General features: G+C 41.6%; 1 protein-coding gene across 1 annotated transcript in view; it reads left to right on the top strand.

Annotated features, from left to right (window-relative positions):
• LOC117551414 (regulating synaptic membrane exocytosis protein 1-like) overlaps positions 1 to 9,476 on the top strand; it is a 58,451-nt gene extending 48,975 nt beyond the window's left edge. Inside the window, 5 exon segments of the mRNA XM_034224311.1 lie at positions 2,569 to 2,731; positions 3,583 to 3,695; positions 5,705 to 5,806; positions 6,064 to 6,203; positions 7,066 to 9,476. Coding sequence (XP_034080202.1) covers positions 2,569 to 2,731; positions 3,583 to 3,695; positions 5,705 to 5,806; positions 6,064 to 6,203; positions 7,066 to 7,284 — 737 coding nt within the window. The 3' untranslated portion in view covers positions 7,285 to 9,476.
• Positions 9,477 to 24,599: the final 15,123 nt, after the last annotated feature.

Below are 24,599 nucleotides of genomic sequence, written 5' to 3'. Positions count from 1 at the left end.
CGCATTTTCTGCAGGAAATGCATTTTCTAGTTAACCATTTATAATTCACACTTTTTCTCGTCAACCCTTGTCAAAAGTATTGTTGAAAGTCTAAAACAAATATCCTACGGCAGTCATTTAGTTTGCTCTCTTTGATCTGCTCAGTGACCAGCAGATCGACTGTGATTGTATGGGACGCGTCCTCATGTCTTACTTTGTAAATATGTTCTTGAAAAAAAGAGCATTACTATCAGTGCAAACCCCCTGAATAAATAAATGTTTACAATTTTAAAAAAAATGAAATAAAAGCCCTCTTGAATCTTGTATGATATATGTTGCACACTTGGACACAAAAGGGAGTGCTGCATAACTTTAAAATACATTCCATTTACTTTGTTCGTTCAGTAAATCACAAACACAGCACCGCATACTGTCAGCTAGGTCTTGTAAATGATGCCTTTACCTCTTCTGAGTCTCACCTATACGACCCCTGAGCTGGCCCTGTCCCTGTGTGAGCTTTGCTTGACCTACTAAATATAAAAGTTGGCATTGCACATGAACATATCAGAAATTACCGGTCAATTCGATACAACAAATGTGGGAAAAACGAGTGATTTTGCAATATAATACAGTTAAATGTCCATTGACATTGCACTGCTAGGCAGTATATTACTGTGGGTCCCACACATAGAGCTGTCACATGTTAACTTGTATCACTGATTGCCTCAAGAGTTGCTTTTGATAAACAAATGCATCAATGAATGCATTTCTAATATCAAAACACACATTTACATACTGTGAAAATAAATACACATTAACAAGTTACTAACACTGTGACACATTTACATCTTTGTACCACTGTTGCTGTTGTTTCTGATGATGTTGTTTATTGGCTTTGTTGTTGTTGTGTGTGTGTTATTTCAGAGGCGGCGGGTAAGGCGGTGGAAAGACAGAAAGGTAAAGCAATAGTCAGTCAGTCAGACAGACAGACAGACAGTCAGTCAGAGGTTTAACATGCATTGTTAGTTCATGAGCGATAAGCATGGTAGTGTATTATGTAGCGGGATTAGGTGTAGTACGTAGCAGCTGTTAAATGTGACTTCCCTGATTTATATTCATGGATTTAATACAGGCAAGTACGAAGAGGATTAGTGTCAAATGTGAAAAACTGACTTTCATTTTGGAGCTCTGATATTAAAGTCAGAATGTTCTCAATTCTCAGATTTAAGTCAGAATTTCTTTGCGGATTAAAATCAGAATTCTCAGAATAAAGTCATAGTTCTGGCTTTAATCTCAGAATTCTAAGAAAAAAAGCCAGAATTCTCAGATGATAGTCAGAATTCTTGGAAAGAAACATTTGAATTCTCAGAATAAAATCTGAATTTGTAGAAAAAAGTTTAGAATTCTCAGATAAAATTAAGATTTCTGAAAAAAAAGTCATATGTAGCAGCTGTTACATTTGACTTCACTGATGTTTATTTAGAAATCAGTTAAGATAGCATCACAATGCACTGGGACCCAGATGCAGACAAAGAGCCTTAGAGAGAGAATGATAGAATACAATTGGGAGGGATGAAACCCTCTGTAATGGTCACACATGCAGAGCACACAGTGACATGTGTTCTCTGCATTTAACCCATCCTAGTACCAGGAGTCTAGTACTATGAGCAGTGGGCAGCTATTGTACAGCGCCTGGGGAGCAATGGGAGTGAGGGGGGAAGGGGATGTCCGGTGCCTTGCTCAAGGGCACCACGGCAGGGCAGGAGGTGAACTGGGACCTCCATATTTAGGTCTGTTCGGGGGACTTGAACCGGCGACCCTACAGCTCCCAGTCCAAGCCCCTACTTACTGAGCCACTGCCGGATATAGAGAGTTGTAGAATAGCTCTGAGAGACCTCCTTCCTTACTCCACCCTCTTCTGTCACCACGGTGTTCAGATCTTTAAGAAGCCTGATATCAAGATCATTTAATCAAAATTCAAAACTGTTGCAGCACACATGTCATATTTGCCTTTACATTTTTATCACTTAACAAACCAAAAATAACTCACTTTGAAACACTGATTTTCTTTTTGACTTGGCTATGTTTTCATGATAAAAAATAGGCTTCTAAGAAGATCTGAACTCCCTCTTTGAATACCAATTTTCACTGTAAGATTTCTTTAGTTTTACCTTTTCCATCCCTGCGAAACACTAAAATTGGGGTAGTGACTAAGCCACGTTATCTTCCTGAAGTGACCTCACCACCTACATGAGATTCCCTCCTATTTTAAAATTATTTTTAACACAAAAAAGTGTTTTAGCTTTCGTCTAAATGGTATTTATCCATCACTTTGAAATGTTGGTGAGGTCACCATGGGGTATTTATTTGCATGGGATGCATATTGATGCTTATAGTTATCAGGCATGGCAGAGACTACCTAGAATTGATAATTAAAGAATGACGAAGATGAAAATAAGTATTCTATTGCAGATCTTTTGTGTTCTGTATGCAGGTGCAATAGGTCTGACCTGAGATGCCTTAAAACAGCCTTTCATAAAATGTCATATGCAAAGTCTCGTTGTTTGACACCTCTTTCTGCCTCAAAAGCTCCAGCAGGTAAAAAGGTGGGTAAGGGCGCCAGCAGCAGCATCCAGAGGAGCGTGGAGACAGGCATGGCGGTGGAGTACCCGCGGGGGGGGTCCACCATGAACCGGCAGGCCAGCAGAGAGTCCACTGACGGCAGCATGAACAGCTACAGCTCCGAGGGGAAGTACGTACACAGAGCGCATGTTTTCAGGACTGTATTAAAGCACAAAGTGTCTGAGATGGTGTATTTTCCGAGGGGGCTGGTATGAAAACATATTAGAAACATTATTGTGAAAGCACAAGAAAACAGGAACTTGAGGAAAGAAAGAAAAGTTAAGGATTTAAGGGAATTGTTTTTGAGATCTCAGAATAGTAACGTTACTGTCAGGACTCTGATTCAGAATGATGACATTTCTTTCAGAATGCTTACTATTATTTCAGAATTTAAAAAAATCTCAGAATTTGACTTTTTTCTTAAACTTTTTTTTGTATAATAAAAAGGGTTTTTTTCTCAAAATGTCCGCTATTATTCAGTATTCTGATCTCGGAATGATTACTGCTTTTAAGGAATTTAACCTTTTTTTCAAAATGCTGACTTTATTCTCCGGATACTGACTTCTAAGAATTCCGTGTGTAATCTCAGAATCCTGACTTTTCTTAGAATCCTGACTTTATTCTAAGCAATCAGACTTTTTGCTAATATTTGATTTTCTTTCTCAGAATAGTGCCTTTAATCTAAGAATTCCGACTTTTTTTACTTTAATAGTAGGAGTGTTGTTGCAGTGCTTTTGCATTGGAGCTCTGTCTTTGGTGCCATTATGATACATTCAAAGAGGATATTATCATAATGTCTTAGTAAAAGTATTATTCACATATAGCTTGTTTGAAGCAGACTCAAGTTGAACCACTGCACACCCAAGTAGCCCAAAACGGAACTAAAACAGAACTAAATTCAGTGGAAAACGGGTATTATGGTGCAGGTTCTGAGTGACGAAGTAGGAATTGTTGATTCATTTGTGTCTGTGCGTGTGTCAGTCTGATATTCTCAGGTATGCGGTTGGGGGCCGACAGTCAGTTCAGTGACTTCCTGGACGGGTTAGGCCCCGGTCAGCTGGTGGGCCGACAAACACTGGCCACGCCTGCCATGGGTGAGTGACAGCTCAAATCTATGGGCTCAGAACAGTCTCATAATACACACATGCACACAGAAGGATTCACACTTGTATTTCCGGATCCACACTTGTGTTTTTCAATGCACACACAAATGTATTCCGTTTCATATACATGTAAATAAAATCCAAATACAGAAAAAAGTTTTACATATGTATTTTTTATCCTCACATATTTGCTTTCCGTTAAAAACCTCTGAACCTGCAAACACAAACAGCTTTCTGTGCACGGATCGCTGTGCATTCGTGTGTGGGTTTTTTGAGACTCCCCTGACGGTCAGCCGATTCGTACTTGTAATTTTTTCTATCTATAGCCAATCAGATGTCTCCTTCATTCTAAGCCAATCACATGAGCCCCCATGAGGGTATGATTTATTGCGTTCATGACACTTCATATACGCATTTTGCGCTGTCCGGTCAGCTCGCTAAACAGAGGGCGGAGCATCAGGTGATCATGCAGAGCAGCGTGTCTCCATCAGACTCAGCAGCTGATCTGATCTATCTCTCGCGTCCGGTTATACTTCACTCGCGTTTATGTCCATATCGATCAGATCCAGCTCTCCTGATCGGCCTTTATAGAGAGCACCGATCAAACTATTAAGAGTGAATATCGGCCGATAATGACCGGCGGGGCTCCCCCCCACGTTGACAGTTCACTGTCTAGCACTGGCTTCGTAGTGCACTGATCGATTAGGCTAAACTAACCTGTAGCTGCTCCCTCCACACTCACAACAACTTCATACAGACATAAATAAAGCAGCTGTATTCGCCATACAGGAAACACACATTTAAAACGGTTTTGCCTGCCGTTTTTGTGTACACAAGCATTCATCAATGGTTCGGAAAGTAGCGCTGTACCTTAATAATATATAAGATTGTATTTGCGTGCATTTCCTGTTCGGAAAGTGGCGCTGTACTGAGAGTGGAGGGTGTCCTGAGATTAGCGCCTGCAGGCAGGCTCCATGGAGCTGTCAGCTCCGGACTGCGCAAAATGCGTACATGAAGCGCTACGTCATGAACGCAAGAAATCTACCCTCGTGGGGGCGCGCTCATGTGATTGGCTTAGAATTGAGGAGACATCTGATTGGCTATAGATAGAACAAATTACAAGTACGAATCGGCTGACCGTCGGGGGAGTCTCAAAAAACCCACACACGAATGCACAGCGATCCGTGCACAGAAAGCGGTTTGTGTTTGCAGGTGCAGAGGTTTTAAACGGAAGACAAATATGTGAGGATCAAAAATACACATGTAAAACTTTTTTCTGTATTTGGATTTTATTTACATGTATATGAAACGTAACACATTTGTGTGTGCATTGAAAAACACAAGTGTGGATCCGGAAATACAAGTTTGAATCCTTTTGCGGATCATGAAATACAAGTGTGAATCCTTCTGTGTGCATGTGTGTATTGTAAGAGAATATTTTAATCTGATCTGTTTATAGAGTTTCCTATAGTTTCTTAGATTCTGTGATACTGCAAACATCTGCTTGTAGTATCACTCAAAGACTCCTCTGTAAGTTGAGGTCACAGGTCAAACGCTTCTCCTATATCCGTGGGGGAGGTTTGAGACCTGGCTGCATCTCTTTGAGACAAGGAGATTATTGTCTCCCATTTTGCTATTGATTAGGTAAACGCGGGCTTCTGTTAGCCCGCCTCTCCTCATGTTGAGGCGTGTTGGGTCTATTCTGGGGCAGAGATCATGATGGTGGAGCACGGGACAGTGTGAAACTAAGTGATCTCCCCGGCCGTATTAATGTACTGTGATCAATAAAACTCTCAGTGCTTTGGCTAAATGACGTTCCAGACTCCTTCATTCTACCTCAACATTGCAACAACAGAAGTTTAACTTCACATGTATTATGAGACTGTTCTGAGCACGTACAAATCCACTGCTAATTCCATAGCCTGCATTTCTCTACTTGCAATACGAAAACTACAACTATCAGGTTCTGTTTTACATGTCAAATATGTGCATGTGAACAGGTGATGTTCAGATCGGTCTGATGGATAAGAAAGGCCAGCTGGAGGTCGAGGTGATCAGGGCACGAGGCCTTACCTCCAAAGCAGGCTCCAAATCCCTCCCAGGTAACACACACACACACACACACACACACACACACACACACACACACACACACACACACACACACACACACACACACAGGGATATAAATACAGCACATCTGCCTCATGTCTGATATCACAACCGAACAAGTCTTCTTCCTCTCTAATTCTTCCTCATCACATCACCCTTTTTCACCTCCCCCACACCTTAATCATCCAATTCGTCCTCCCTATTTCTCTCTTCTTGCTTCCTTTAAACCATCTCCCTCCGTCCACAGCTCCCTATGTCAAGGTTTACCTGCTGGATAATGGAACTTGTAAAGCCAAAAAGAAAACTAAGATTGCACGAAAGACCCTGGAGCCGCTCTACCAGCAGCACTTGCTCTTTGAGGAGAGTCCCCAGGGCAGGGTGCTTCAGGTAACTGTGTGTGTGTGTGGTGTGTGTGGTGTGTTGTGTGTGTGTGTGTGTGTGTGTGTGTGTGTGTGTGTGTGTGTGTGTGTGTGTGTGTGTGTGTGTGTGTGTGTGTGTGTGTGTGTGTGTGTGTGTGTGTGTGTGTGTGTGTGTGTGTGTGTGTGTGTGTGTGTGTGTGTGTGTGTTTGTTTTAGGTGCTGGTTTAACAGAAATGACCACATTGTTATTATTAATAAGTTGACTAACATGACATCGGCTTTCACTTGGAATTCTTTTTTTTACTATAAAAATGGACCTGGCCTTCATTTGACTTACTTCAGATGGACGTGGACTTGTCTTTAAAGAAGTTAAACTTATTTTACTTGACTACGTTTTCAGTTAGGTGAGACCTTTCTCAAATGACCTCAGGTTGGACTTGTTTTTGAAAGACTTTTGATTTGACTAGAAATAGAAAAAACACAATTGAAACTTGAATCGGCCCTATCTCAAAAAACGTTACCTTTTTCTCATTATATGAGACCTATTTTGAAATTGTCTCAGTTGACACGAAAATGAGAAATAGGGGGCCGAATTTTGCCTCCTCTAGCATACAAATACAATCTCAATTTTAAAACGTTATCCGGAATGTTTACTTTTTACCAAAAAACAAACCATAACACCGACCATGTCTTGTCTTGTCTCAAAACATTTCCGATTTGGACCCATTGGAAATGGACTCGAACTTTTTCTCCAAAGTACTTTTGAATATCACTTTGAAACTATTGTCCATTCGCCGGGTCTAAACCTATTTTAATAGTAATTTGTATGCATCAAGTTTTGCTCAAGTTTTGCTTTGAATTGACCTCATCCCTACCGTTCTCTGTTCCAGGTGATAGTTTGGGGAGACTATGGACGAATGGACCACAAATGTTTTATGGGTGTAGCACAGATCCTATTGGAGGAGCTGGACCTCTCCAGCACGGTGATCAGCTGGTACAAACTGTTTCCGCCGTCCTCATTGGTGGACCCTACATTAGCTTCGCTCAACCGGCTGGCATCTCAGACGTCATTGGACATCTCAGGACCGCCACCGGGCGTTCGGTCCTAGTGACCGAGTGGTGAACCCCCCACCCCCCCAAATATCCCTTCAATGACAAAAATAATGGACCAGAGCTAACTGGACCAGAACTGAGCAGAGGGGCGAGGACACGCCCCCACGAGCCCCTCGGTCCTCCAATGAGAGGCCAGACGGAGCAACAGGGAATGAGAGCGAGAACGAGCGAGAGGGAGAGACAGAACTAGCCAATCAAAGCTTAGCTGGAGTCTGACAATCACGTCTCACACCTTCCCTCTTCCTCCTCCTCCTCCGTTTTTGTTTTCAAAGCTTTCTTCGTTTTCCTCCTCTGAGCTGCAGCAGTGGAAGTTTTTGTTCAACGTTCACTTTCTTTTTCCTCCTTACTTTCTCGTGCAGAGCAGACAAATCGTCCACCTATTAGCCCCATAGCCAATCAGAGTAGAGATTGCAGCTAGGCCCCAGGAATGAGGGGTGTAAACAATGTTTCGGTGTTAATGAGTAGCAAATGTTGGCGGTTTCATTCGGCTGTCTCCGCCGGTGTTCTCGTGGTAACGGTCGTAAATGAGCATGGTTCGGTAACCTGTTTAGATGAAGGGAGCCTGCACATATATAAAAGATATGAAAGAGATAAATGAAAGCAAGCACAAGACAAGCTTGACTTCTTTATTCGGACAGAATAAAACGGTTTCACTCTTCGTCTAAACGGTAAATTAAATAGAGGCCAAATTTGTATTTTTTATTTTTCAGTCTTTGTTTCAGAATGGTACCATGAGGTGCAGACTCCCTTTGTGTGTGTGTGTGTGTGTGTGTGTGTGTTGTGTGTGTGTGTGTGTGTGTGTGTGTGTGTGTGTGTGTGTGTGTGTGTGTGTGTGTGTGTTTGGTTTTGCGAGCGATGGTGCGACAGTAAACGTCAGGTCACATTCGCACCCTTTTGCCCGTCCCTGAACTCCGACCCCCACCCCCGGGCCTCCTCCCCTCCCTCACCTCTCAAACCCCCCCCCCCCCCCCCCCCCGTAGGAGGGAGCAGCATGACCCGGCCCCAAGCTGCATGCATGTTTATTTTACGTTCCCCGTTTGTTTCGTTCTATTCGTTTAGTTTCTCTACTTTTTTGTAAAATAGAAGACGAGACAAATCAACGAGACGATGCTCCAAAAAACAAAAACAGAAAAAAAGAAGACTAGACTATGTGTATTAGTTCCACATAATTTTAGGCCAGCTTGTATGTTGCATGTTCTTGTACAGTTTGCTCGTACTGAATATGAATACAAACCGAGAAAAAGCCAAGCCATCCCCGCCCCTTTAACAGGAGGGGACCAATAGTAGGGGGGGGATCAAACTCCGCCCAGGCCACGCCTCCCACTCTGGGTCTTCAGATATCCTTGTGAGGAAGTGTTCGACAAAAAAAAAAATCTCTTAGTTCCGGTTTTTCTTTGGACCCTTTTGAACAACAGTGCTGTTCTGTAGTACTGAGCATACTGGACCCCCCCGGCGTATCTGAGGGTGTTGGTGTTCAAACTGTAGTTTAACACCGTCGGGGCTAGAGACACAGATAGAGAATGTGTGTATAACAGCTAAATGTATATGAAGTATAATTATGACAGAAATGATAAAGATATAGATATATGAATACAAAAAGAGTGTACACCCATCACATGCACACCTTGTACATAACAAACCAGGATGAGCGGCTTTACCTTGAGTTCCGAATAAAACACACGGCTGACACACAAACATTCCTGGTCTGTTGGAAGGGAATTTGCGTCCTGTGGATGTGCTCGAGCTGCTGAGCGGCACTGAGCCACAAAGAGGCGCTAATAGGCCTTTATTTTTGTCCCAGTTGCAGAAAAAAAAGCAGAGCCAATTGGAACAATTTCTTCTCCTCAAAGTCCCCTTCCCCCCACCCCCCTGTGTATCATTCTTGGTTTGGACTGGACTTCTAAAGCCAATGAGAATTTGATTTTGCAGACATGCGGATGTTTCTGTTGAAACCCTCGGCGGTGTGGCCGACTGCCCTTTCCTTTGTCAGTATTACTCCAGGAATACTGATTGTTTACAGCCCATGGCTCCCCCCCCCCCCCTCCCCAAAACCACGATTTTAGACGAAAGACTAAGTATTCACTGCAACAGTTCTTGTTTGTATAACAGATGTGGCTCTACTGATGTGTATGTTTTATATTCAAGAGTTCATTTTTATTATTTACAAATAAAAGACTGTGGAAGAAGATCATGGCTTTCTGACGGAGTGGTCTCAATTATTGTGAACAAAGTGATATGTGTAATGTTTCAATGTGATTGGGATACTGGTGTACATACACATAGAAAGACGGGAGGTTTTATTGCTATATAAGAATGAACTTCCAGATTTGTCTTGCATCCAACTTCTTCAGTACTCAAGGTAAGAGAGGAGCTGCTGTGGAAAGAGTGTAAAGCTTCCTGCCTACACTGAACCCTATACAAAAAACTACAAATCGATGTTAACTTTGGTGAATAGGATAATAATAATAATAATAATAGGATAATAGTGAAACAGAGTCAACTCTGTTTCACTATTATCCTAATACATAGAGTGGTGCAGTGATGACGTATTTTTCTTCTAGGGCGACCGGAAGTCAGCATCGTGATGTGCTCCCTCGAGCAATCAGATTGTTCTATTAGATTTTAGAATATTGCTGAAAAAATATGTTGTTTTTTTTGTATCTTTATTGAATAAGGTTCATGCAAAACGAAACAATAATCTCAAAGAGAGAAAATATGCTAAATGCCAGATTATAGAATTCCATTCCATAGGTTCCATCTGTTGTTGTTGTTGCAGTACACATGATGGTAAGTAATATTTCAATGAAGTTATGTAATACAATAACTATAATGGTAGACTACCATGTATTTGTAACATCTTCTAACACAGCAGCTCTGTGTGAGTCCTTAACAATTAATGTTTCATTTTCTCTGTGGATTGACTGCTGCCACCCTGTGGTGGGGCTGGGGATTACACTCAGATTTTTCAATTCCATCCTGACCAAGTGTTTATTATACCATGTATATTTATCATCAACATGTCTAAGTTTTTAGCACAAGTAATACATTCTGACCTAATCATCATCCTAACTATATGTTTTATATGGTAGCAAGAACGTGCACATTTTAATTAAAGACACTTTTTTAAATTTGTGTAGCCATCAAGAGAATATTAGGCTACTGTTTGTTTTAAAAGATAAAAGGTTTGAACAATTTCAATTTGAGATGTGTATTTCTTTGTGAACAATTCTTAAAACTATAGTGATGTAATAATTCGTATTAAAGTGGGATTAAGTAAGAAACCGGCTCGAGATACACTTTTTGTTATATTCCATGGAATGCTCTTAACATCCCGATAGCAATGAATATCTTAAGTGCTTTGACAACAAATCCATAAAAAAACGTTCATCTGTGGAAGCCATAGACTGTATATATAAAGGTGGAAGCCGTGGTACTGTAAAAAGCACGACCAATCATTTTAGCCGGCCCGGCATCTGTGCACTCGTGCCCTCATTGGTCATGTGCGCGTTCGTGTGTGTTGGAAGAGGGGCTCTATAAGGAAGTGGCAGATTTTCTCCGGTCGTGTATTTTCAAATTCTAGCGATCTCGAGCCGGTTTCTCAAACTTACATACCCTACCTTTAAGCACAATGACAGAACATTACTGTGCCGAAAGGGACAATTATTGTGAAATGAACATAGATTAGACATGATCATATTTGACTTGTTACAAGTTAAAAATACAATAAAATAGAAACCTTATAACAGAAATACTCGAGAGTATTTATAAAATACATAGCATATGACACACATTAAGCTAGAATACACTGTAATGGACCAATTTGCTACAAAAAAAATAGATAAACACATTTTACAACAGGTTAAACAAGGTAATAGTATTAAAATACAATAAAACCCACCACACAAACTCATGATAAAGAGAGAGGTTTTCTTTGGCGCCATCTTATGGAGAGTTTGATGAATTGTGAACCCCGCCACCCCCCGCCCCCCCCCCCCCCTCAGTTTCAGTTTACTTGAGAGGTGAATACATCCGGTTTACAAACCATTTAGAGAATAACATTATGAATATAGAAATAAAGAAAATGGCAATCAGAACAATTATAACTTCCAAAGGACTTTCCTTGACCGGTAGCCGTTGTACTCAAACAGCAGAACTGGACCTGACAGGCTCCCCAAACTTTATTTTGAAAAGTGCAATGGTTTATAAAAGGTGGAAAGGGTTTGACACGTGATCTTGAAATATGACACATATGCAAAGAAACAGTTATTTATTATCGATTACTTGTATAATACAAGTTGTATGATGATGATGATGATGATGATGATGATGATGATGATATAGGGCAGTTGTTTCCCATCACTCCACTTTCAACATGCTCAATGAACACACCATACGTAATCCTTTAAGGAACTTTATTTTGAAAAGTACTAAGGTTTAGTATACGTACTGTATTTTGTGTTAGGCATACAACAATCCTAAAATATGACACATTTTGCTGCATAAATGTAATAATGCAATGTACAATTACCTTCCTTAATGTATTGTAGGATGATAGATACCAAGATTAGGAAAAAACAAGAAACAAGTGTCAAGAAATGTGAAGGGTTACTTATCATTGCAGGTCTCCCTTGAAAAAGAGACCGATGTTCTCAATGGGACCACCTGGTTAAATAAAGGTTTGAAATCATGGAGGATCTTTGGGTCATTTGAAAATGAGTAAGCTATAGGGAGATTTATGAGTTGATGAGAATCCTTGGTTCTATATTTACACTGCATTTTATGTATTTTTATTGTGCAAATACACTTTTATAAAAGATGTTTCACTTCTTGGTTTTCATTTCTTTGTGCAAGTTTTTTTCAAAACACAATTTTAACAAGTCGTATACTTTAAATGTCCCCAGTGTAAATGACACCTGGGTGGCCAAAGAGGATACTTGGGTAGGTCAGATTCATCTTGTGTGATTTGTAATTCATCCACACAAATGTTTACTTATGATTGGTCGATATTATTGTAATATATGTAGACCAGGGATGTAATGGATCACATGTAACAAGTTAACCCAATCAGGATACAAAAAAAGTAACTGTATTCAGATTACTGTTATATTTGGGAAAGTACTAGCACGATTCATATATTACTAAAAACAAAAAGAGGCATATTGTGATTGTTTTAAAAGGGTTGGGTTTATTTCAGAGGACACATGTTTTATCTTAAATATGTTGGTTCCCTCTTTTCTAAGGTCACATTGTTCTGTTGTCTTACATACTGTAATAATGAATGCAAACTCTTTTCATTTGATATTAAGGTAATCCAAAAGTAACGGAAAGTAATCAGGTTACATTTCATAAAGTGACCCTCCCATCCCTTGCATATGATTATGTTAATGTGTTTGCCATCACTCCACATTGTCCCACGGTCCATGAACACACCAGTTTGAGATGATGTTAGACTTGGTGCTGAAACAGAAGGGTGTCATGTAACATTACCCCCCCCAACCCCCCTCCCACAGTGTTAATGGTTTGAAAGCCCCCCCCCCCGGTTTGACTTCAGAGCCCATTAGAAGTCGCTGCAGTGATAGCAGTCATTACCGCAGTATTCCCCGTCCGCCGCCCCCCCCCCCCTACCCCCCCCCCTCCCTTCACCGCCGCTTAATCTAATTAGACGGACGGGCTCCTGGTTTATGAAAGGAGGGGGGTCCCTTCTATTGATATTCATTAAAAATACATGATTTATCACTAAGCTCTCTGAGGTGCGGGCCGCTCGCGCGCACTGCGGCCCGCGCGGAGAACATTTACCGGATCCAACTTCATTTAGAGCCGTTGATCGGCACGCGCTCTTATTGCACGGGATTAATAATTCCCAACAGCCGGGCGATATTTAATAAAACACCAATTATATGAATAATAGTGACATTGTTCCTGCCCCTATTGTCACTTATTAGGGCTGTTATAATAATTATAAAACGTTAGATATAATATAAGGAGAATTAGTCTAACATATTTAGAAGGTGAATAAAAGCGATAATTAAATACACACCCTATTCAGATAACAGTAAATAAGCATTGTGCTTAAAGTCAATATTTGTTAGCCTTATGACTTTTGGGAAGAATAAAAGCATTATAAACTAAAATCTCCTTTTTCTATGATCGTTTTGGTTACATTTCTAACAAAAAAGAGCAACAAACGTGTTTGAATTTGAGAATTACTGTTGAATTGAGCTCCAATCCAAACTAAAAGTCCAGCACAATGTATCATATTTTCTCATGTGTCTCTTATTCTCAAAATGCATCTCTATTTATCTTCATCTCCTCTCAACACAAACCCCTACCAAGATGTTAATTTCCTTCATTTTAATAAAGGTTTTCAAACGTTTCCATTCTAACTAATCCCATTATTAAATCTTTTACAAGATTAGTTGGATGCTGTGGGTCCTTCGAGGCGTCCTCTGCCTGCAGGGGCCCCTCCACATGTCCCTGCGCCATGTGGACACTAGAGGGAGCTGGAGTCCGTGTTTGGAGGTGAGTGAGAGTCTCTTCGAAGCGGTGGAGCTTCTGGTTTTAGAAGTGGGTCTTTATCTTTTTATTATAAATATTATTATAGATGACAGGGCTAGGATGAGATCATTAACTCCACAATACAACAGCTGTTGTTCCCTTAAAGCAAGAAAGGAAAGTCACAGTCTTTTGGAGTATAAGATTGTTGTCCCTAGCCTGTTTTAAAGTGAAGTTGTCTGAGGTCCTTACCACCAGCTGCTCTTGCAGTAATAAGTATACATTTCTTACTGTCCCAAATGTGCACAATGTAGTGACTGCTTTTCGTCTTTTTGTTTTTTTGTTTACTTTGTTCTCTGTATTTTATATGTCTGTCTTATGCGTAAACATGTGTAAACGTTGCTGCCTTCTTGGCCATGTCAGCATTGTAAATGAGATGTTATCTCAATGCTTTTTATCTGGTTGAATAAAGGTTAAATACAAATTAAAAAAAAGATTACATTCAATTCATAAGAGTTATTTTAAATGTATTATTTTTTGATTTATTGACGTTTTGTTGAAATCATGTCCCTAAGAATCCGGATTTGTATTTATTTAATAAAGAAGACAATTGTTGGTATTATTTGACAACACTGATATCTTCCAGCATCAAACTCCCCTTCACCCTGGTGCGTTAAACTTTGAGTACATCTCACCATCAGCAGCAGCACAGACAGCAGCCCCCCCCCCAGACCTGCACTCACATCCGGTCTTTATAGATCCTATAGGCTCCTCTCAGGGAGAAACACGCTCCCTCTGTCCCAAGCGGGCCATTCCCCCCCCCCCCCCCCGTCATTCATCTTCATAACAACCCATTTAGTGTACAATTAACAACGACTTAACTACGGCGGCCATAAACACGTCCGTGCATTACCGGCAGAGGGATGGATGGATGGATGTGGAGTGTGTGGTGGAGCAGGGGGGTGCGTAAAGACCCCGGACCCCATGCAGACTGCCAGAAGTGGTCTGGGGACCTTTAGGGATCGTTTGAATGTCTTACAATAAGCCCAAAAGTAAAAAAATTATAAATTGATGTAAAACGTTCAGATGGATGCGTCCCATTTTTACTTAATTGGACTGACTTTAATTCGTCACATCTATTTTACATTACTTACTTTTTACACATATATTTGCACGTGTCCCTATTTTATTTCCATTCTGTTTCTTTTACACCATTTCTTCATTGCTTTATGTCTTATATATTGTGTTGCATTGTTGTAGGAGCCTAACTTTTTCATTGCTTTAACTGTAGTTATGTGCATATGACAATAAAGCCTTTGAATCTTTGAATCAGTGCCGCACATGATATACGTGGAGGGGCACGGACTGTGGAAGGATGTGAGATGTGGGGTGCGAAGGGGGGGGGGGGTCTGATAATTTGCTCTATAGCCGTGTAATCCCGTTTGATTTAATCTAATACCACCGGCTCGACGCACCGGCGTGCGCACACATCCCCCGATGTGATAATAGCGCGATGTGAAATCCATCCCCGCTCCCTTTATTGTAAAGCTTTTTGGAATGGGAGTGTGGTGTGTGTGTCTGTGTGTGTGTGTGTGTGTGTGTGTGTGTGTGTGTGTGTGTGTGTGTGTGTGTGTGTGTGTGTGTGTGTGTGTGTGGTGTGTGTGAGAGGGGGTGGTGAGTTGGGGGGTTACCAGAGCCTGCAATTCATCCGACAGATACTAGATTTAACAGGGATTGGAGCTAATTCCCGCCGGAAATAAAAAAACATGAACACCTAAGTGTCTTTTTATCACAGAGGAACTGGTCACAAATATAATTTCTTGTGATTTTCATCGGGAATTATTAACCTATCCTTTAGAAATAACTTGTAAACAGGTATCAGAATAAACAGGTCCAGTATAAAGGCCTCATACCTTTTTGTGGCAACGTTGAACCCCATTAAAGATGTACTCAAAAGGCATACAAATAATATACACGTTGGTTCAATTACGCTCAGCGGTGTAAAAAGCACTTACAACTATTTAAAGCGTGTTATGCCTATTAATATAACCCACTGATGCGAGATGATTGTAAATGCCCGGATTTTGGAGTTGATTTTCGTCGGTTCATGTTCACTTTGACTGCAGATAAGAGCCTTTAAATATAAAAAAGCACGACTGTTAGGCCAATGCACCACAGCATTGATTCATTTGACGTAACCCTTTAATTCTGTACACATACACACACTTCTGTGCAGGACGCCGGTAATGTCAGTTTACAGTTCGCTCCTTTTACGCCCGGCTTGGGAAATTATGACAAAAGCTAAACCAAGCATCGGCAGGAGAAGTGTGAAGGTATAAGAGGAGAACGCAGGAGGGGTGAGGTGGGTGTGTGTGTGGAGGGATCTGATTTATCTCAGCCCCCCCCCCCGGAATTTCCATATATTGAAATGCGCCCCCAGTCACTCAATTCCCCCGGAGCCGTGGTGCGTGCAGGGAAGGCGCGCATCATGTGTCCACCTTTTCGGTCTGATGCCATGTCCTCTCTTTTTCGCGCTCCTTACAAAGTCGACCCCCCCCCATCCCTCCCGAATTGTATCATCAAAGTACTGTCCATTCACTCAGTGTGGATATATAGGCTGGTGAAAGTTGCAGCCGCGTTAACTAGCGCATAAAAAAGTGCTGAATCGCAGGAATAAAGTTGGGGACGGCAGAGCATGGCCTACATCTCGCGCAGACAATATATATCACCTTTTTTAGAACTCTTTAAAAATTAAGAAATCATTCTTAATCGGTGAGATACATGTGCATATATATCAACAAACAATAGAACATTCTACTTCCGTGCATGCATGATGCATGACTGAATCTGCGACACACTGCCATTTACATATAGAGACGCAGCTCTACGGGCTTTGATCGATTACTTGGATCGTGTGTGTGTGTGTGTGTGTGTGTGTGTGTGTGTGTGTGTGTGTGCGTGTATGTGCATGTGTGTGTGTGCGTGTGTGCGTGCGTGCGTGTGTGTGTCCGTAAAGTGAAAGGAAAAGAGGTGGTGATTGGAGGAAGAGAGAAAAAGAAACGCTCTTTGTTTCCAACAGATGGAGATTTGGCGAAGTGTAGGAAGAGGTCAAGGTTAGTGCTCTCGGAAGTGTGTGGGTGGGGGGGGGCGAAGGGCCCCTTTAAGTGTGGGTACTAATTGAAGATGGCATAGTCTCTATTAAACACAGGAGAACATGTTTGCGTGAGTTTCAAGGCTCGTTTTAACACCTTGTGTTTAGAAAGCAATCAACTTGTCTGTGCGTAAAGGCTTTATGAACGTAAAGGTTCACCCGAAGGATGCAGACACAAGTCACATCAAGCCAGTTTTGTATATACTGCCAAAAGCTTATAAGTCTTAAAAGCCGATCATAAATATCAATAAAGTGATAAAACCTCGGATGTTTTCTAAGTCCTGCCGCAGCTCCGAACACATAGCCGTGTCCCTCCGCCTGTAAAGGCTATAGAGTTACTGGATCAGGTTCAGTGGGCGCGGTGGCCGCCTGTCGCCTCTCTCACAGCAACAGGCCACCCAGGACACCCGATGCCCGGGAAAGAAAGCTCAAAGATCTTCCCGTTTATCACACATTACGCTCCTTAAAAATACTCAAAAGCAACAACAAGGAACTGTAGCTGTTGTACGGACACATTATGGGTTACAGGCATCCGTAACCCGTTTTTAATCCTTGTGGACACAGGTTATTTGAACAAAATGAAACCTGTCCATAACTGCCTGATCACTTAGGTATTTGGGGAATTGAAGGTGAACCCATGAAAAACCCCACCTGATTCAAAACTGTGCATTTTGAAATCAGAATAAACACAATCCTAGTAGTCAAATATGTAATCACATGAAAAGTGCCCAAATTACGCAAATACAGAGAACGCAACGTCTGAGCCTTTTTGATCCACTTTGAACATATTTATCACATTCAAAATCAATTCTCCACGCAGTGCCTCGGAGATATTACAACAATTCTGATTGACAAAAAGTGTTCCTCTCTTATATAGACCAAACAGGTGAACACATGGCCTACATATATTTATATAAAAAAACTATAAAGATAATTAACCCACGACTTTATTTGCAAAAGCATTTTAAATCGGCTTAATAATCGAGTAAATTATTTAAGAGCACACGTTTATGGCCATTAACTTCCTACTTTACTGTTTTGTTGAGATTAAATGATTATTATCAAATGAAGGGCACACGCACACACACACGCACACACACACACACACACACACACACACACACACACACACACACACACACACACACACACACACACACACACACACACACACACACACACACACACGCACACACACACACACACACACACACACACACACACACACACACACACACACACACACACACACACACACACACACACACACACACACACACACACACACACACACACACACAGGTCCGTCTAATAAGCCACGCAGCGAGTTCCGACCTGTAAAATATTTCACTCACTGGTTTTGTCTTTTGGTGCTGCTGCCTCGTAGGTTTGTGTGTTCCTGTTTTTGGTTTCCTTCTCTGTCTGCCTCCACTCTTGGCCTCGATCTATCCTTTAGTCGGATACGAAACTGTGTCACACATTTTCTTTTTAAAAAGTTGGTCTTTTCTTAATATATATATCGTGTGGGGAGTTGGACCTTTTTCTGTTCAAACTAGTCCGTCAGAGCTGACTCAGAAAGGCTCGGTTCATCAGAACAAATAAAATAGACATTTGATCACTTTATCTAGGCATTTTGTAGTATGTTTAATGTTGTCTTCTTAAAAAGTTGCTTTCCCACTTTGTCATGAACGTCTGGTGTCATCCCTTTTGGGGCAAAACCAAATGTAGGGAATCCCTTTTGAAAACACTCTTTTACACTGTGCATTTATGTTGTAAAATAAATAAATAATAATAACAGCCAACCCCAGTCAAGGGTCAGCAAGACTGGCTGCAGTTTGGTTGGAAAAAAACAGGCGAGAACTGGACAGCTCTGGCAATACTGCTCAAGAAAAACACGTTTCATGGCATTAAATTCAAACTCTCACACATTTTAAAATCATCTCATCCACAGCCAGAAGCTGGCACTCACTCATTCCAAGGTGGAAAATCAGTCCTGCTGGCTAAATCTTACCCATAACACCAGAAATGGTATTTTATGCCCCCAGCTTCTGTACAATCCAGCAACTCCTGTTCCTATTGCAGCGCTCTGTGATGATGGTGATGATTCAAATGGAGATATTGACCTTTTAGGAATATTTACCATGTAATGCAATTATACCACTAATGGATTTGGCCCGCTGATCTTTTTATGCACTGTGTCAGCGGGCCAGTAAAACATTGCTGGCTTTATTACAACACACACACACACACACACACACACACACACACACACACACACAACACACACACACACACACACACACACACACACACACACACACACACACACACACACACACACACACACACACACACACACACACACACACACACGCCATGCAGACCAGTCCGGCCCTGTGCTCATTTGCGTGTGTATGTTCAACATCTATAATCCTCCATCCCTTGTGCAATCACACACACACACACACATACACACATGCACACACACACACACACACATGCACACACACATGCACAGCAGACCCCTCGCGACTGTGTGTCTGCCAAGTCGGACGGCAGGCTGCCAGAAAGAAAAGGGGGCTGTGATTGGGGTGAAGGCTCATCTGCTGGGGTTAGCTAGCAATAGCACACACACACACACACACACACACACACACACACACACACACACACACACACACACACACACACACACACACACACACACACACACACACACACACACACACACACACACACACACACACACACACACACACACACACGTACTGACCCAGTGGCCACTTAGATTAACGGGGTTAATTAGCTTAACACGGCCCCCCACCCCGGCTGCAGCGGAGGGTTGAGGGTCTCAGGCCGCTATACTGAAGTGCTCGCTGTTAGCGTGTGGAATGCTAATGTGTTTAGCCACTGGGGTCAAATTGGTGTTGAGCTGTAGCCTGCTCTTGCTAATGAGACACACACACACACACACACACACACACACACACACACACACACACACACACACACACACACACACACACACACACACACACATACGTTCTGGGCACAACGGTGCCGTTAAATCCAAGTAAAGTTAGAATGGTATTATGACAGGGTTTTGTCACAAGAGTCAGAATCATTGTTTAGTCAACAAAAAGTTGCAGTACAGAAACGCCAAAAGAATGGCAGTAATTACTACTATTAAAAAATGTATATAATATTCATAAAACAGACTTGTTTAACAACACAACCTAATTCGATTCGGGTTTTTATAGCTCTGTAATGTTAGGGTTAGTTGTTTGTTATCAGTCCACTGACATCATACATACATACATACATACATACATACATACATACATACATACATACATACATACATACATACATACATACATACATACATACATACATACATACATACATACATACATACATACATACATACATATGGGTAATGTGGAATAAAAGTCTGAATATTTATCTTCTGCTGTTTTAATTTTAATCATTCTTTTCAAATGCATCTTTTGCAAGTTCCCAACCTGAATAAAGTGACACACTAAAATATTGAGGTGTACTTTAAAATATGACTGTATTTTGTGTGTGCTTGGAGATTTTTGAACTGTAAAATGTCCAGTGCCGTTCCTTTTCCAATAAGAAAATAAATGATATTGTGATGTGTTAACAGATATAGATAAAAGTGTAAATTATAGATTGTTGCGAAACCTGCCTGTGTTTTAATCATTTAAAAACAAATCACAATATGGACCTGTGCCATTTTGGTTGGCCATTTTAGTGCTGCAGAGTAGTCTCGGTTTACCAAAAGTATTCTGCAGACTTGATAAAAAAATCATTTTTCGATACAGATCCTCTGATCATTTTTACATATTTTACAATAATATCATTAATAATGTTTCAATAATGATAATTCTCTCCTATATCGTGGATCATATTTGTGATATCAGTCAAAAATAATCACGATCATGCAGCCCTAGTTGTGAGAATGAAGTTGTAGTCCGTCTTTCTTTCTTTGAGACACAACAACAGAAGCAGTGGAGACAGGACTCTCAGTGTGGTTAGTTCTCACTCCCTGCACTACTTGAGATAAGCGTCCATCAACCCGTATGACCCTGACAGATAGCACCCAACTTAATCACACACACGCACACGCGCACACGCACACACACACACACACACACACACACACACACACACACACACACACACACACACACACACACACACACACACACACACACACACACACTCAAAGACACACTGGCTCTTCCTCCTCCTATAGGCAGACGTATAGGGAGGTAAGGGGGCGGTTGGGACACATTTTTTGGCAGCGGTTAGTAGGCAACATACAGTATCTGCACACACATATATGCAGAGCTATGTTTCAACATGATTTACAGGCCTCAGCTGCAGGGAAGGGGAGACGTGGGGGGGATGCATAGACAGACAGAGAGAGGTTGGGGGGAAGCTTACAGGTAGCAGCTCTGGGGGACGTGTAATCATTTTGTACGATTTTACAGAGAAACACTTTTAAAGCCCCATACATAACAGTACAGTAGTAGCCTACAATAATTACAAACTGTGAATTTCAAAAAGAGAAAGAAAATACATCTAAAGAAATGTTTTACAGACGGCAAAGGACCTTTTTTTATGGACCGTTCTCATGCCGGCGTTTTGACATGTGATTAATTACGAGTGCATTCCACAGGTGAGCCGGTTTCAGAGTGCTGGGGCCCTTCTCACTTCTCTTATTTTTCATTTCCTCGCTCCTCGGTCTCGGTCTCACCGGAAGTTGATTTGTCTGCGCCATCTTGAGTAGCGTCCCAATGGCCTTATTTTTGCCGGAGGAGCGAGGAACGAGGATCGAGGAGCGATAATGGAGGAGCTATAACCGAGGAACCACCAGTCCATCCTCCGATGAAATCCTCAGATACTCGCCCCGCCCCCTTACTGTGTATCGCTCACTGATTGGACGATGCAGTGCATACACTGATCTGATGCTTCTTAACATGAGAGCAGTTTACCAGCGGAGTGAAGAAAACACATGAACCTCACGGGAGTCACTCCTCAGTTCAGTGACCACCAATTGGCGGCCCGCGGGCCACATCCGGCCCGCCAGACATTCTCATCCGGCCCGCACGACTGGGGTGACTGCGGCGTGGTTACTGCGAACTGTGTGCAGTACCGGAGTCCAACAGAGAGGCAGCAGCTGCGGGACAGTAGACTGCGTACTGCAAAAACCTTCCCTGCCTTGAAGAAGAAGTGATCCTTCGTTGTGAAGAGTCTGGTTAATGCGCTCCGCACCACAGCAGCAGCCCCGCTGCGACAGAGTCCAACAGAGAGGCAGGAGCTGCGGGACAGTAGCCTAGAAGCAGGGTTGGGTTGTAACGGAATACATGTAACGGCGTTACGTAATCAGAATACAAAAATCAAGTAAGCTAACTGTATTCAGCTGGCGTTACATTTAAAAAACGAGTAATCTGATTACAGTTACTTTCGTAAACCTGAAGTGAATACATTTTGGATTACTTATTGGAATTATTAGTGGAAAAATTTCCGCACAAAATGTAATATTCATTACCGGCAGAACTGTGTGCACACTGCACGGCGCTGCAGCATGTCTGTGAGCGAGAGAGAGATGCAGCGTGTCTGTGAGGCCCCGCCCCCGCACGCAGATGAGAGAGAGAGATCTCTTTTAAAATATAATGAAAGTTAGAAACGGAGATGGTTAGATAAAATGTGCAAGATAACGTTTATGTAGCATTTCATTATTGTCGAAATGATGACATTTCATAACCGGATCAAATAAAAGTGAATGGCCTGCTGCTGCTGAATGCATGGGGCAAGTGACTGGAAAAAGTTTTAAAAGTTATAACATCGTTTCAGATAATAAATAATCATGATAATTCATTCTATTTAGGGGCGCCTTTCAAAGCACCCAAGGACACCTTACAATTCATAACATATTCCAAGGAAAGGTTTTAAGACAGTACAAAGAATGCAGTCCGGGTGATGTTTTTTACGTGTGGTGCAGATGAGAGAGCTGTCCAGAATGACACCAAGATGTTGTGTTTGAGTTCTTGATAAGCCATTAAAACAGTAAAATACGTGTCTCCTGTTCACCAAAACATACCCATCTGTTATGGAAAAAGAAAGTATTCCAAAAGTATTCTAAAAGTAATCTGAATACGTTAAAGTACCCGATTCCAACGTTTAAGACACGTAACTGTAACTGTATTCTGATTACTTTCAGAGCCATGTATTCAGTATTTAGTAACTGATTACAGAACACTCAATACCCCCCCCGGTCTACAACTTCAAAATTCTGGACTATATAAAAATTGCTGACCCGCGATAGTGTCTATTGGATACATTTTGGCCCTTGGACAAATGTAGTTGGTGATCCCCGTGTTTTGTTTCAATTCATGTTTCATTTAGTTACAAATATGTGATATATCTGAACAACAAAGTTCTCAAAAATCATTTTATTCATTTTTTGGAAACATTTTCATGATCGCTTTTTTCGTTTTACATTTTCATTTATTGTCATTTCCATTCAGTCATTCATTAATTGCTATTAAAATGTTAATGTGCTACATATCCACACAAACACACAAAGTGTGCAATCCAATGAATGTTAATCTAACTGTGTTTTGATAGATTCTTTCACACACAGTGACGTCACGAGCTACCCACACACGCCATATATATATATATAAATACGCCATTTTCATGGAGGTGCAAATATCCTGGAAGTGCAAATATAAACAGCTAGCTAACGTAGCCAGGCAGAGCGCACTAGGTTTTTTTTCTGAATTAACGACCGAAGAAATCGCTGCATGTCTTCGGATTACATCTCTGGACTTGAGGGGTGTGCTCTAGGTCGTTACCAGCGTAAACTAGAGCTGTGTGGGTTGTCGGATTGCCCTTACAGTTGTCACAATAATATTATCATGCCATTGCATATATGTGGTATTTTAGAGTTGACTAGATATTGATTAAGGCAATAGACTATGATATTCAGTACAGGAAGCTTAGCAACACCTAGAAGGTGTACGGCTAAACCCTTGGCCTGCTTGCACCTCGCGTAAAACGGCGGATACCGGAAGTACGGTGTCGCCCTCGGCCCAATACCCGTATGTGTGTGTGAAAGAATAACATATCTCTTTTTCTTCTCTCAATTATTTTATTTCTATTGTGCACTCTCATCAATATTAATCAAACTATTGTTCGTTTATACATTTAAAAAATGGCGTTTATCTTTTTAGAGAATGAGTTCTTATTTTATTTCATGTATTTGGGTCTACAACAGATGATACAAATGTTTGTGTCAGTAAATGTGTACTAACAGAGGCGGGGGTGTGTGTGAAAATAACGGGGACAGAGCTGCTGTCAGACGATCAGCTGGGCAGCGTCATCACAAACGGTCGTCGCTTCACGTGACGCTCCGGAGGAAAGGACGTCCCATTGCTCTTAAAACTAATTTCCCTGCTTCTCGTGGTTTCCTTGCATCTCTCCATGCTTCCCTGGTGGGAGGGACTAGTCACAGGGAAACGACGCAAGTGAGGGACGCAAGGAATCCATTTAACCGAAGTGAGAAGGGCCCTTGGTGTTGTACATTCTGGCTAACTGGCTAACTGGCTAACTGGGGCACTAAATGAAACAGAG

This window comes from Gymnodraco acuticeps, unplaced genomic scaffold (assembly GCF_902827175.1).
Source record: "Gymnodraco acuticeps unplaced genomic scaffold, fGymAcu1.1, whole genome shotgun sequence".
NCBI classification, from domain to species: domain Eukaryota; kingdom Metazoa; phylum Chordata; class Actinopteri; order Perciformes; family Bathydraconidae; genus Gymnodraco; species Gymnodraco acuticeps.
Note: the sequence above shows the minus strand (reverse complement) of the source record. Positions and strands in the feature narration are given on the sequence as shown.